The sequence below is a fragment of the Aureococcus anophagefferens genome (genome assembly GCF_000186865.1).
Source record: "Aureococcus anophagefferens unplaced genomic scaffold AURANscaffold_6, whole genome shotgun sequence".
NCBI classification, from domain to species: Eukaryota; class Pelagophyceae; order Pelagomonadales; family Pelagomonadaceae; genus Aureococcus; species Aureococcus anophagefferens.
Window position 1 is genome coordinate 1,956,699 of NW_008705566.1, and position 14,760 is coordinate 1,971,458.

The 14,760-nt window shown below is 70.6% G+C and overlaps 4 protein-coding genes across 4 annotated transcripts; 1 reads left to right on the forward strand and 3 right to left on the reverse strand.

Moving 5' to 3' along the window:
- Positions 1–53: 53 nt before the first annotated feature.
- Positions 54–1,226, reverse strand: AURANDRAFT_63211 (hypothetical protein; the record flags this gene model as incomplete). The annotated part of the gene is made up of 1 exon (XM_009037522.1): positions 54–1,226. The coding sequence occupies one exon, from the start codon at positions 1,224–1,226 to the stop codon at positions 54–56; it is 1,173 nt and encodes a 390-aa protein (XP_009035770.1).
- A 3,886-nt stretch (positions 1,227–5,112) lies between these two features.
- On the reverse strand, positions 5,113–6,270 carry AURANDRAFT_58917 (hypothetical protein; the record flags this gene model as incomplete). Its single annotated transcript, XM_009037521.1, has 2 exons — positions 5,113–5,538; positions 5,671–6,270. The coding sequence occupies 2 exons, from the start codon at positions 6,268–6,270 to the stop codon at positions 5,113–5,115; spliced, it is 1,026 nt and encodes a 341-aa protein (XP_009035769.1).
- Positions 6,271–10,841: 4,571 nt separating this feature from the next.
- On the reverse strand, positions 10,842–11,363 carry AURANDRAFT_6122 (hypothetical protein; the record flags this gene model as incomplete). The annotated part of the gene is made up of 1 exon (XM_009037132.1): positions 10,842–11,363. A coding segment is annotated over one exon (522 nt), but the record flags the coding sequence as incomplete, so codon positions are not given.
- A 521-nt stretch (positions 11,364–11,884) lies between these two features.
- On the forward strand, positions 11,885–13,932 carry AURANDRAFT_37110 (hypothetical protein; the record flags this gene model as incomplete). Its single annotated transcript, XM_009037363.1, has 2 exons — positions 11,885–12,033; positions 12,108–13,932. 2 exons carry the CDS (start codon positions 11,936–11,938, stop codon positions 13,864–13,866), a joined length of 1,857 nt encoding a protein of 618 aa, XP_009035611.1.
- Between the last annotated feature and the right edge of the window lie 828 nt (positions 13,933–14,760).

Sequence of the window (14,760 nt, forward strand, 5' to 3'; positions counted from 1 at the left end):
TCTTCGGCGGCGCGGCGCCCGGCGGGAAGAAGGGTAAGAAGAAGTGATTCAAGTTAGTCCGGGAGCAAAGCCGCCGCGAGCGCGCGCGCGCGGTCGCGGACGTCGCGGGCCATGTCGGCGACGTCGCGGAGCGCGGCGGCGCGGTCCGCGGCGGGCGCGTCGACGACGGCCCGGAGCCCCGCGAGCGCATCGGCGCGTGCGGCGCCCGGCGCGCGCGGCGCGAGGCCGAGGTAGGCGAGGCCCGCGTCCGTCGCCCGGGCCTCGACGGCCGCGCCGTCGAGGGCCTCGACGACGCCCAGGGCCCGCGCCGCCTCGCGCCGCAGGCGGTCCGCCGCGCCGGCGCGCCGGTGGAGGCACGCGTGGCGCAGGAAGGGCGCGTCGCCGAGCGCGAGGCCCCGGAGCGCCGCGTGCGCGCCCGCCGCCGCGCCGGCGCCGCGGAGCGCGGCCTGGAGCGCGCCCTCCCAGGTGAGCGGCGCGTGGACGTCGACGCCGAAGGACACGTGGACGGAGAGCGCGTCGCCCGCGTTCTCGCAGCAGTGGGGCGCGCCCCGGGGCACGTAGAGCGCGCCGCCGGCGGCGAGGTCGACGGCGCGCTCGCCGCCGTACGCGGCGTCCGCGCGCGCCGTCGCCCGCTCGCGCGCCGGGGGCGGCACGTAGCCATCGGCCTCGCGCAGGCACCAGCGCTTGGCGCCCGCGAGCTGCACTGCGAAGACGCAGTGGCGGTCGACGTGGGGCCTCGCGGCGCTCGCGCCCGGCGGCGTGACGTAGACGTTCGCCTGCGCCGGCAGCCCGAGGAAGTCCTGCACGGCGAAGCACGCGGCGGCGAGGCGCCGGCTCCGGAGCTCGGCGTGGCGGATCGTCACGCTGTAGCCCCCGGCGAGCGCGGCGCGCGCGGCCGCGGCCGCGCCGCCGGCCGCGACGGCGCCCGCGTAGCGCTCCCAGGCCGGCGGCGCCCAGCGGCCGAGCTCGTAGTCGACGCCGCGCCGCGGCGGCCCGCCCTCGGGCGCGCCGGCCTCGCAGCCCGCGACGGACGCGCTCGCGTCGAGGAGGTCGAGGACCGCGGCGACGTCGAACGCCGCCGCGGCGCCGGGCTCGGACGCGCAGCGGCCGGACTCGAAAACGCCGTCGAGGAAGTCGGGGCGGCGCAGGAGGCGCGCGAGCGCGGCGAAGGCCGCGTCCGCGTCGAGCGCCGCGAGCGCCGCGTCGCCGTCGAGCAGCGCGGCCATGGTCAGAGGCGCCGACCTTCGTAGAGCGACAGGTTGCGGAGCTTGAGGCGCTGCGCCAGCTTGTAGCACAGCACGCCGATCGCGGCCATCCAGAGCTCGAACTTGTACACGGTCAGCGCCGCCTCGGCGGCGGACGCGCTGATCGCCGCGGCCTCGTCGATGAGCACGACCATATTTTGGCAATCAGGCGGACAGTGCTCGCACGACCCGTGGTGGCGCGCGCGCGGCCGGGCTTGGTCCAGCAGCGGCGCGGCGCGTCGTCGCGCGCGGCGGCGGCGGGCGGCTGGGGGCGGGCGACAGCACGTTGCCGCAGCACCATCAGCACCGGGGCGAACCTTGCACCTGCGTGTCGCTTCGACGCCGGCTCCAAGCGCAAGCACAAACGTCTAAAAGCTTGCGACGCGCCGGGGGCACGCGCGCCCCGGTCCGGAGCCGCCCGCGCCGCCGCGCCGCGCCTCGGCTCCTCGCATCGCGCCGCCGCCCGGACGAAATCAGCGGAGACTGCGACGGCGGGCGTCATGATCCAGTGCCTCGCCTTCGGTGAGGGCTACGTCGACTACTTCGACGAGGGGACCGTGGAGCTCGCGACCTGCGGCATCAGCGAGGCGACGAACGCCGTCATCGCGCCCGGGCCGCAGGAGAGCCGCGGCGACCTGCCGGCGCAGGTCGTGGATTTCGCGTGGTTCTTCGAGGACGTCGCGTCGCCCGACACGTTCGCGGACCGCATCTACCGGAGCCTCCAGCGCACGCTGCGGGCCTTCCCCGAGGCCGAGGGCCGGTGCGTGCGCACGCCGGAGTCGTGGCAGATCAAATGCTGCAACCACGGCGTGCCGTTCTCGCGCGTGCTCAACTTCGGCCTCGACCTCGAGCAGCAGCGGCACAAGCCCGCGGCCGGCCACCTCTTCGACCGCGTCGACGGCGACCGCGTGCTCGGCGGCGACGAGCCCCTCCTGCGCGTGAAGCTGACGCTCTTCGGGGCGCGGGGCTACTGCCTCGCGCTCAGCGCGAGCCGCGCGCTCTGCGACGCGCACGGGCTTTTGGCCCTGTTCACGCGGGCCTGGAGCTCGAACGAGCGCGCGGCGATCTGCCCGGCGCCGTCCCACGACAGAGACTGCGTGCCCCTGAGCCGCGCGGCGCCCCACGACGACGTGAGGCGCCTCGTCGAGACGCTCGTGCCGCCGCCGGCGTCGATCTACGGCACGCTCGCGCGGTCCTTCTTCTTCGGCGCGCCGGCGCCCAAGGTCGAGACGCTCCTGCGCCTGTCCTTCAGCCAGGCGGACGTGGAGCGGCTGAAGCGCGACACGGTCGGCGGCGCGGTGCCGAAGGTGTCGACGAACGACGTGCTCGTGGCCCACGCGGCCCACGTCGTCGCGCTGCTCCTCGAGGGGGGCATCCCGGGCCGCGACGCCGGCGACGCCCTCCACTGCTACTGCGCCCTGGACCTGCGCAAGTACGCGGACGACCCGCGGCTCGCGAACCGCGCGTTCTGCAACGCCGTCGCGTCGCTGCGCCTCGCGTCCATGCCCCTGCCCTCGGGCGCGGCGGCGGCCAAGGCCCTCGCGCGCGACCTGCGGACGACCCTCGAGTCGCTGTCGCCCGACGCCGCGCGGCACCTCCGCGCGGCCTACGACCGGCTCCCGCCGGGCTCCGCGGTGCAGGGCCCCGCGATGGTCTGCACGAACTGGCTCAAGCTCCCGGCGAACGAGGTCGGCTTCAACGGCGAGACCGCGGCGTCCTACGGCCTGGGCCTCTCCTACTGGAGGGACGCGGCGGAGATGATGGCCAAGACCGCGGCGACGCGCAACGTCGTCGCCGTCTGCGCCTTCTCGCGCAACTGCGAGGACGCGTCGGGGGCCTCCATCTACGCCGACATCCTCCTCCCGACGGGCGGCAAGGACGACTCCGCCATCAAGGTCCACAGCCTCGCGGACAACGCGAGGCTCCACCCGCTCCTCCGCCTCAAGCTCGCCGCGGGGCCCGCGTTCATCGACGTCAGCTGAGCTCGATCTCCGCCCGCCCGCGCCTCGATCTCCGCCGCGGCCTAGTCTCTCTTTCCGTCGAGCGCGCGCCGGCTTCCGAGTCTCTCTCTCTCTCATCGTGGCGGCGTCACTGGCGACCAGAGCTGAAATCCAAAAAGTGTGTTGGGAGCATGATGTGGGGCTGCGTGCGCCACCTCCTCGCCCTGGCCGCGTGCGCCCGGGCGACGATCTACGAGAACCGGGCGGCGGCGGAGACCATGCTCCACGACGAGCTCTTCCGCGACCCCGTGAGCTCCGCCGTCACGGGCCTCGACGTCTACGACCCCAACGTCGCGCCGTCGCCCCGCGGGGGGCTCGTGGTGAAGGTGGGCTTCCACGTGCTGAACATCATGGTCGACAGCGACGACCTGAGCGCGCGCGTCTCGGGCTGGATGCAGCGGAACTGGGTCGACGAGCGGCTCTCGTGGAACACGTCGGAGTACCGCTACTACGACGACGACGGCGCCGCGCGGCCCCTCGCGACGCTGACGCGGCCCTTCGGGTACTGGCGCCCGGACCTCGAGCTCTACGAGGCCGTCGCCGAGGCCGAGCGCATCGACGGCGTCGCCCACGTCGGCAGCGACGGCTTCGCGCAGTGGAGCAACCCGGAGATGTTCACGTTCCGCATCAAGCTCGTCACGAAGGACTTCCCCTACGACCGCCAGACGCTGCGCTTCACGCTGGGCGCCACGGGGTCGCGGCCCGAGAAGCAGGACCTGGAGTGGATCGACCACATCGGCGTCGACGTGTCGTCGCTCGACAAGCTCAACGACTGGACCGTCAAGTCCGCGAGCTGGGGCCGCGAGGTGGGCAGTCACTACAGCTCCTACGCCGTGCCCTACCTCACGGCGGCCATCGAGATCCGGCGCGAGAGCCACTTCTACATCCGCACCATCGTCATGCCGAACATCGTCATCACGGCCATGGGCCTCGTGGCCCAGGCGATCATCGGCTGGTCGCGGTCGTCGGAGATCGCCGCGTTCGCGGCGGACGTGGGCTACACCGTGGCGCTCACGCTGACGGCCCAGAACCTGTTCACGGCGGACCTGCTCCCGCGGCAGCGCGACCCGACCTACGCGGAGCTGTCGTTCGTCGTCTCGCTCGTCGTCACGTGCGTGTCGACGCTGCTGAGCGTCATGCGCTTCCACTACTACCGCAAGCGCGACAGCGAGAAGGACGGCGCCGCGGCGCCGCCGGAGCCCGAGGGGCCGCCCCGGCCCCTGAGCAAGCGCGAGATGCTCAACCACCTCAAGGGCAGCGTCCACAGCGAGTCCTACGACATCGCCGAGTACCCGTTCGCGCGCTTCGTCTGGGACCTGAGCTGCATCCCGACGGTGTCGGCGGTCTACGTGTTCCTCATGCGCCACTACGCGGAGAAGCGCAGCGCGTCGGACGCGGAGCTCAAGGCCCTGGACAGCTACCTGTCGCCGCTGCTCATCATCGTCATGCTCGTGTCCGCGTTCGACATCTGGGCCTCGAGGAAGACCATCCACACCTGGCTCCGGGGGCTGTACCGGGCCTGGATGGCGCTGGAGCTCGAGGAGGAGAAGGTCGTCGAGATCGTCAAGCGCCACTCTTCGAAGGCCGAACCGCCGAACCGCGACAAGGGCCTCGGCGACCACCTCCGCGTGCTCGAGGACCACCTCACGACGCTCCGGGCCCACTTCGGCGCCGACCGGAGCGCGTCGTCGCCGACCTTGTCGCCGGCGGGCCGCGCGGCCGACGTCGAGCGCGGCCTCGCGCTCGAGCGGCCCGCGGCCGTCGCCGCGGGCGACGACTTCGCCGCCTGCTCCTGGGCGGCCGCGGCCGACGCGCCGCCGGACGCCACGCTCCGCCAGCGCCCCCTCCACGTCTAAGAAAGAAGCGCCTTACGACGCCAGGCGCGAGACGTCCTCGTAGTCGACGCCGCGCCGCGCGAGGCCCCGGCGCGGGCCCGACTCGACCTCGACGGCGACGCTGAAGTCGTCGACGTCGATGGCGACGAGCGTGGCGACGAGGCCCCGGCCGACGCCGTTGAGGATCTTGACGCGCTTGCCGACGGCGGGGATGACGGTCTCGAGGTCGTCCTGGTCGAGCTGGAGCTCGTCGCCGCTGTCGTTCATGCGGACCACGGCGACGAAGTCGTCCACGAGACGCAGCACGGTGCCCTTCTTCTTGTAGTAGGCGCCGTCGGCGACCTTGCGGTTCACGCACTTGACGACGATGTCCGCGTGGAGCCAGTGGTCGAGCTTCGGCTCGTCCGGCGGCGTTTTCGACGATTGGCCTTGCATGAGCTCGTCGAGCATCGACGGCTTCTTGGCCGCCGCCGCGGGCGCGGCCTCCTCGGGCGAGTCGCCGCGGAAGGCCGCGGCGCGCGCGTTCGGCCGCGCGCCCGACGCGCCGCCGCGCACGAAGCCGCTCGGCGCGGCCTGGACGTCGACGCGGACGACGTCGCCCGCGGACCGCTCGGACATGTCGCCCGCCTCGGGCGCGGCGTCGCCGCCGCCGCCGGCCTTGACGCGTCTTTTAATCTCGAGGCGCTGGCGCTCCTCGTCGTCCATGTCGTGCTTGCGCTTCTTCGCCAGCGCCGCCTGGCGCGCGAGCGCCGCGGGGTCGCGGTCGATCCACGCGACGAACCAGCCCTTTTCGGTCTCGTCGACGAGCGCCTGGCCGCTCTTGCCCAGATACTTGACGAAGTTCGTCAGCGTCTCCCACTTGGTCGCGTTCATGTGGACGTGGTGCTTGTCGGCGATGTACTCCTGGTAGACGACGTTCGCGTGCACGCGCTTGGTGCCGTGGCGCCGGCTCAGCGTCTCGACGTAGTTCGCCTCGAACTCCGTGGAGTAGTTGTGCATGACGGCGTTGGGGTTCTCGGCGAAGATGCGCATCTGCCGCAGGTGGCCGTCGGACGTCTGGTGGCACTTGAAGCCGTTCTCGTCGCGGCACGCCTTCTGGCACATCTCGCAGTACCAGCGCAGCTTCGTGAGGCCCTTGGCCTTGATGCGGTTGCTGATGGCCTTGGGGCTGAAGAAATCGTGCTTCGGCATGCTTTCTGTGTGTGTGTTGTGTGTGTGGTCGCCGGTGCGCGCGCGCGCGACGCGACGCTCCCGTGGGCGCCGAGCTCGGCCGTCCGTTCTTCAGCACCAACCCCAACTCTGGGTTCAAATCGGCCGGAGCTTGATGATGAGGTCCAAATTTTACCATTGGACGACGCGCTGCCCCGATCGACCACCAACGATGTTGTAGCCTTGTTGTTTCGCCTCGTCTCCCTCGCGGGCACCGCCGCCGCCTTCGGGTCGTACTCGTCGACGTCCTGCGACACGACGGGCGGCGCGTCGTCCTGCCCCTGCGTCGGCAAGTCCGCCGACGAAGTGACGGAGGGCACGTGGATGGAGGACGCGCCCCTGATCGGTGACTACCGCGGCGCCTGGGACGGCGATTTTGATTATTGCTCCGGGGGCGGCGACTCCCAGCGTCCTGCGGCCGTGACGATTTTCGAGAGACTTTGACAAATCCACGAAAAATCGTCACCGACGCGTTCGGTAGGCGACTCCTTCGGCGCGGACTGGTGCGCCGACGACTGGTGCTACGTCGACCCGGACGACTGCGACAAGGACACGTACCCGTCGACGTACTTCAACGAGACCGCCTACTTCGCCTACGGCACCTGCGACACGACCTTCTGCGGCAACGACTGGGTCGGCCAGGGCGTCGAGTGCGACTAGGGAGCCTCGTCTCCCCGCCCTCTCCTCCTTCCCCGCGAACCGCGCGCCTCGCCTTGCCCGCCCCTTCTTCTCAGGCTGGATGTACCGCCCCTCTTTTTGCTCTCTCGGCCCGCCCTGGCCACGTAATTGACTTCATAATTGGCCGCGTGTGCAAGATGCACCCGGCGTTGCACTGCACTTTCGCCCCACCGTGACTTTTGTGAGCCGCACAGCTCAGGAGGCCGGCAGTGAACCACCCCACGACACCAAGCACCACTACCCTACCCACCCTGAGTCGCGACTTGCTCAAAATGAGTGGTCAAAACAGCTGCAACATGGGATCAACGAAGCCTGTGAACCACCCGTTCTGGCCGATCGGCAGCTGGAGGGCTGCTCGGCCATGACCTCCACACGGTCGAAATTTATGATCGAGCGTCAAAACCACCAGTTTGCTCAAGCTCGAGATCAAAACTGGTCGATAGAGCCAAAACAAGCATATTTCCGGTGGATTCGAGTGGTCTCCAGCGGCCCCAGGGGTACCACCCCCACCACCACCACCACTACCTCACCCCATTCTCAGAGCACTCATCTCAGATCAGCATGACAGTGGTTAAGGTTGTTGCATACCTCTTGGCACAGCTGACAAAACCTTCGGGATGATTATGGCGCCATTTTCCAAAGCTATTGCGGCTCTCGTCGCAACAACCTGGGCGTGGAGCCCTGCGCGGCGCGTCCCGCGCCTGCGTCTGCGCGCTGCCGCCGTCGAGGCGCCGACGCCATCGGACGCGGCGTTCCTCGATGAACCGCACAAGGAGAGCATCGAGTGGCAGGACACGTGATGCGCAGCGTCCTGCGGCCTTGACGATGTTCGAGAGCTTTTGACCGGGGAAGCGACGACGAATCGTCACCGGCGCACTCGGTAGGTGGTACGCGGTCTGCTTCAGCGCCGAGCTCTCGTCCAAAAAACCCTTCAAGGCGTCGCTCTTCGAGACGCCCCTGGTGCTCTTCCGCGACGCCTTCGACGGCGGCGCGCGGTGCCTCGCGGACGAGTGCCCGCACCGCCTCGCGCCGCTCTCGGAGGGCCGGCTCGTCGACGCCGACGGGACGACGCGCGTCGAGTGCTCGTACCACGGCTGGCAGTTCGAGGGCAGGTGCGGCTCGTGCGCGCTCCTGCCGCAGCTCGACGAGGCGGCCCTCGCGGAGCGCAAGTACGAGAACTGGGGCGCGCGCTACGGCGCGCGGATGCACGCCGTCGCCGAGCGCCAGGGCATCGTCTTCGTCTGGCTCCGGGCCGGCGCGGCGCCGTCGTCGGAGCCGCCCGTCGTGCCCAACTTCGAGGAGGCGGGGTGGATCTACGAGCAGGACTACGCGCGCGACCTGCCCTACGACTACACGACCTTGGTCGAGAACGTCATCGACCCGAGCCACGTGCCCGTGTCCCACCACGGCACGTCGCAGGGGGACCGCGCGCTCGCGCGGCCCCTGCCGCTCACGGTCAAGGACCGCGGCTCCGGCGGGTCCGTCGCGGCGGCGCTGAGCCTCGCGGGCGAGGTCACGGTGCCGCTCCACGGGTCGTCGCGACTGGGCTTCGCGCGGACGACGGCGACGCAGACGGTGCGGTTCGAGGCGCCGAGCCGCCTGAGCTACGAGTTCGAGCTCCCGGGCGGGAAGCGCGCCATCGCGCTCTTCTACGCCGTGCCCGTCGCGCGGGGCAAGAGCCGCGTGCTCGTGCGCCGGGGCCGCGACTTCAACACGGAGGCCAAGATGACGCGCGCGGCGCTCGTCGCCAAGCACCTCGAGAACAACGTCGTCTTCGACCAGGACCTGGCCTTCCTCCGGGGCCAGGAGGAGCGGCTCCAGGCCTACAAGGCCGACGGCCACGGCGGCGCGTGGCGCGACGAGTACGTCGTGCCGTCCAGCGCGGACCGCTTCGTCGTCAACTACCGGAAGAAGCTCGACGGCCTCGCGGCGACGATGCCCTGGCGCACGGCGCCGGCGCCGCTGGCGCCCCTGCCCCGGCGCGAGCTCCTGGACCGCTACGAGCAGCACACCAAGGGCTGCGCGGTCTGCTCGTCGGCGCTCGCGGAGACGCGCGCGCTCGCCAAGGCCGCGCGCGGCGCGCGCAACGTCGCGGCCTTCGCCTTGCTCTGCCGCGCGGCGGCGGCGGGGCCCGCGGCGCCCTTCTCCCTCGCCGTCTCCGCGGCGGCCGCCGCCTTCGGCGGCGCGCTCCTCCGGAGCGACGTCGTCGGCCCGACCGTCGCCGCGGCGCCGAACGCGCTCGCGGCGCCGCCCCTCGTCTTCGCCGCGCTCCACCTCGTCGCGGCGGCGGCGGGGCTCCCGCGCGTCGCGGGCGCGCTCGCGACCGCGTCCGCCGCGGCGCTCGCGGCGACCGCGGCGCTCGCGGCGCGCAAATTCGCCGCGCTCGAGGCCCGCTTCATCTACACCGAGGAGGCCAAGGCCCTCCAGCACGCGCCCTAGCCCCGCGTTCTTTTTGTACATAGTGTGTTCTTTTTACGAAGCGAGGCGAGTTACGAAGAAGCGCGAAGAGAAAGCCGGCTAGTGCGCGAAGCGGCAGGAGGTACCGCGCGTGCACTCGCCCTTCTGGAAGGCGTAGCAAACCCCGGCCTTGGCGCCGCCCTTGCCCTTGCCCTTGCCCTTGCCGCCGCCGCGGCCGCGGCCCTTGCCGCCGCCGCCGCGGCCGCCGCCGGCCGAGTGCTCGAACTTGCACGAGTCGCCGCGCGTGCACTCGCCGCGCTGGAAGGCGTAGCAGACGCCGAAGCCGCCCTTGCCGCGGCCGCCGCCGGCGCCGCGGCCGCCGCCGGAGGCGCCGCCGTGGTCGAACTTGCACGAGTCGCCGCGCGTGCACTCGCCGCGCTGGAACGCGTAGCACACGTTCGACCGCTCGCCGCCCTTGCCGCCCTTGCCGCCGCCCTTCTTGGCCGCGCGGCACTCCTTGCAGCGCACGGGCGTCCCGTCGAAGCCCTTCTCCTTGAAGAACTCCTGCTCGCCGGCCGTGAAGACGAACTTGGCCGAGCAGTCGCGGCACGCGACGACGACGTCGCCCTCCTCGCACGCCGGGTCCTCCTCCTCCTCCTCCTCGCTGTCGGCGGCGTCTTCGGCGGCGCCGGCGGCGTCTTCGGCGGCGTCGGCGATGGCGGCGGCTTCTTTGGCCTCGGCGGCGTCATCCTCGTCGTCCTCGTCGTCCTCGTCGTCCTCGTCGTCCTCGTTGTCTTCCTCTTCAGCGCTCTCGTCGGCGTCCTCGCCTGCAACGCTGTCGTCGTCGGCGACGAAGCCCTCGTCGGCGACGTCGTCCTCGTCTTCAGCGGGCGCCCGTGCAGGCTCTGCTGCAGGTGCAGGCGCAGCCAGCTCCTCCTCGCTGTCCGACAGCACTTCGAGCGGCTTCTCCAGCACTTCGAGCTTCGGCGCTGGCTTCTCGATCTTCTGGCGCTTCACATTCGTGACCTTTTGCATCTTCTTCTGTTTCACCATGGTTTGGCAATGGCAGCGGCGATGAGGCAGTCCAGGCTTGACAATGGATTGTCGCCCGAAAAAACTTCGGGTCGTTGCAACTTGCAGCCTTGTTGCAGTCCTCAAGTGGTCGACGACTCGCCCGCGCCCGCCGCATAGCCGTGCGCTCGACGATAGGAGCGCGTGCATCATCAGATGCTCGCTCGAAAGAGCCCAGGGCGCGCGTCGCGCGACGCCGGCGGCCGCGCGACCGACTCGGAGCGGCCGTGGCCGCGCTCGCGGCCGCAACCGCGACGCATCATACACGAGCCGCCGAACAACGAGCGCACGCCGCACCACGCGCTACCCCAGAGCACGAGAGAGAGAGAGAGCGTTCGAGAGAAACTAGGCTCGGCCGCGCGCGCGCCTCGGCGCGCGACCTCGGGTCGGCGGGGTCGGGATGCCTAGAAGATCATCTCGTGGGGCTTCATGCCCTTGGTGAGCGTGAACAGGGCGCCCAGGTAGGCCTTGAGCATGGGCGTCTTGTCGACGGCCTTGACGAGCGCGGCGTCGAGCGTCGCCTGGTCCTTCTTCCGCTCGTCCGACAGCTCGGGCGCGGGCGCGGCGGCGTCGGCGGCGAAGAAGTCGCCCTCGGCGTCCTTCTTGGCCTTGGGCGCCGGCGCGCGCTTGAAGTAGGCGTCGTTCAGCTTCGCGTCGACCTTGACGCCCGCCATGTCGACCTTGGTCGACGTCGCGATGACGTAGGCCGGGTTCACGCGCTTGATGGGCACGCCGTTGACGGAGAAGGGGCCGGAGACGAGGAGGAGGCCGCTGTCGAGGGCCTTGAGCAGCACGACGCGCTTGCCGCGGAAGCGGCCCGCGAGGAGGATGAGCACCGCGCCGGGCTGGAGGCTCGCGCGGAGCTTCGCCGGCTTCTGCGCGTGGGGCGCGCCCTTCTTCGCGACGACGTCGTAGGCCGGGTAGAACCGGGCCTCGCGGGCCTCGCCCTTGGCGCGGGCACCCTTCTTGGCGGCTTTCTTCGCGGGCGCCATCGGAGACCTACGGATCGGGAGCGGATCGGGTCGGCCGCCGCGGTAATTGTGTTCCCCGTCTTCGCGCGACGTCTTCAGCTCCAGACTCTCTGCGCGCGGCGGCCCCAGCAGCGTGCGGCGGGGCCCGGCGGTCAGTCGTACGGCGACGGGCGGCGCCGCGGCGCCGCGCGTCGTCTCGCAGAGCGCGACGAGCAGCTCGCCTCGCTGAAAACGGCGAGGCGGCGGCGGCGTCGTCTCCGCTGCCGTAAGTCTGATCTCCGCACCACCGCCGCGCCGCGAACGTCGACTCTCTCCCGTGAACCCGCGCGCTTCATAGGACGCAGTCGCCATACTCGATCGACAAGCGGCGAGCAGAGCTGAGGCCGTCGCCGACTTGTCAATCCCGCCGGGGGTCGTCAATCTTTTGTCCGCTAGGATTTACGGAGAGCCTCTGGGCAGGCTCGGCTCTCCCGGCACCTCGTGTTGGACGGCGCCGGCGACGCGAGCTCTCGACCGCGGCGCTCGGCAGCATGGCCGACTGGGACGACGTGAAAGAGTCGGACTATGGCTACATCCACCGCGTGTCCGGCCCGCTCGTCATCGCTGAAAAAATGAGCGGCGCGGCCATGCGCGCACGCAGCGCAACACCATCTCTTTCGCCGCGAGAAACGCGCGGTACCATTCACCCCGCGTCGCTCTTAGGTACGAGCTCGTGCGCGTGGGCTACATGAAGCTGGTCGGGGAGATCATCAAGCTCGAGGGCGACACGGCGTCGCTCCAGGTCTACGAGGACACGAGTGGCCTCTGCGTCGGCGACCCCGTGCTGCGGACGCGGAAGCCCCTGAGCGTGGGCCTGGGCCCGGGCATCATGGGCGAGATCTTCGACGGCATCCAGCGGCCCCTGGAGACCATCGGGTCGAAGACGGGCGACGTCTTCATCCCGCGCGGCGTCGACGTGCCGCCGCTCAACGAGAGCAAGCTCTGGGAGTTCACGCCGTCCAAGGCCTTCCGCGAGGGGAGCCTCATCACGGGCGGCGACATCTTCGGCTCCGTCTACGAGAACGAGCTCGTCACGTCCCACAAGATCATGTGCCCGCCGAACGTCTACGGCAAGGTCGTCAAGGTCTACGGCGACAGCGCCGACGGCAAGGATTCCTACAGTATCAGCGACACGGTGCTCGAGGTCTACAACGAGCACACGCACCAGACCCACGAGCTGAAGTTGGCCCACTTCTGGCCCGTGCGCCGCGCGCGGCCCATCGTGCAGAAGATGCCGGGCAACCAGGCCCTGACGACGGGCCTCCGCGTCGTCGACGCGATCTTCCCGTCGGTGCTCGGCGGCACGTGCGCGGTGCCCGGCGCCTTCGGCTGCGGCAAGACGGTCATCTCCCAGTCCATCTCCAAGTTCTCCAACAGCGACGCGGTCATCTACGTCGGCTGCGGCGAGCGGGGCAACGAGATGGCGGAGGTGCTGTGCGACTTCCCGGAGCTCACGACGACGATCGACGGCAAGGAGGTGGGCATCATGAAGCGCACGGCCCTGGTCGCGAACACGTCGAACATGCCCGTGGCCGCGCGCGAGGCGTCGATCTACACGGGCATCACGCTAGCCGAGTACTTCCGCGACATGGGCATGAACGTGTCGATGATGGCCGACTCGACGAGCCGCTGGGCCGAGGCGCTGCGCGAGATCTCGGGGCGCCTCGGCGAGATGCCCGCGGACTCGGGCTACCCCGCGTACCTCGGCGCGCGCCTGGCCGCGTTCTACGAGCGCGCGGGCCGCGCGGAGTGCCTCGGGTCGCCGCGCCGCGAGGGCACGGTGACGGTCATCGGCGCCGTGTCGCCGCCGGGCGGCGACTTCAGCGACCCCGTGACCGCGGCGACGCTGTCCATCGTCCAGGTCTTCTGGGGTCTGGACAAGAAGCTCGCCCAGCGCAAGCACTTCCCGTCGCTCAACTGGCTCATCTCCTACACCAAGTACATGCGCGTTTTGGAGCCCTTCTTCAACGACTTCGACGCGTCCTACGGCGCGACGCGGAACCGCGCGCGCGAGATCCTCCAGCAGGAGGACTCGCTCTCCGAGATCGTCCAGCTCGTCGGCAAGGAGTCGCTCTCGGAGGACCAGAAGGTCGTCATGGAGGTCGCGAAGATCATCCGCGAGGACTTTCTCCAGCAGAACGCCTTCACGGACTACGACTTCACGTGCCCGCTGACGAAATCCGTGGGCATGCTCAAGTGCATCATCGCCTTCTACGACCACTGCCAGAAGGCCATCGCCGACTCGCCGCCCGACGCCAAGGTCACCTGGGCCATGATCAAGACCGCCCAGGCGGCCATCATCCAGAAGGTCGTCGACACGAAGTTCGTCGACCCCAAGGACCCCGACGACAAGATCTCCGCCTTCTACGACGCCCTCGTCGCGGAGATCGACTCCGCGTTCCAGACCATGCTCGACGTCTAGGGTCGGGCCCTTTGGGCCGCGCTACGGCCGGCCGCGGCCCCGCCTTCCGGTAAACAGTGCACTACGACGCTCCGAGTTTGGGCTCCGGCCGCGGCCCCGCCTTCCGGTTTCACACACTCCATTTTAGACGGGCGCCACGAACGGCGCGAAGCCCCACCGCCGCTTGAGGTCGCCGATGCTCACCCTGCCCGCGGCGGCGGCGCCGTCGGCCGCAGCACGCGCGCCCGACGCGACGCGGTCCGCCGCGTCGACGGCGCCGATGTAGCGCGGGTCCACCTTCTCGGAGCGGGGCTGCCAGCGCACGTCCGCCGACAGCCGCACTCGGTCCGTGAGGTTCGCCGTCGACATGTGCAACAGCCCGAGCCCGAAGACGACGGCGTCGCCCGCTTCGTAGGTCGCGCAGGCGCGCCACGTGGCGTCGGGCGCGAAGCGGGCCGAAATCTCCAACGGGTCCTCCGTGAACCAGCCCGAGCCCTGCAAGCCGTCGCGCTCGACGTCCATGGCGCCGTAGGTCGCGTGGAGTTTCCGGAAGGGGCCGTTCGGGTCGTGCGATCCTTCGAGCATGGCGAGGCCGCCGAGGTCGAGCGGCGTTTCGTCGCCGAGGGGGATCCAGCAGGTCATCAGCCTTTCGGTCCCGCGTCCCATGTAGACCCGATCGAGGTGGCACCCCGTAGCGACGCCGCGCGGCACCCCGCGGAGCCATTTGTAGTCGAGCGTCAGCGCCGACTCGCCAAAGAACCGCTCGAAAAAGCGCGCCGCCCGCGGCGCCGCGAGCACGCGCAGCATGGCGTCGCTGTGCGTGAGCTCGTTGCGGCCCTCGGTGAAGGGGACGCAGCCCGCGCCGCAGCCGGGCAGCAGCGTGTCGCTCGTCGGCTCGACGACGTCGCCGCGCGC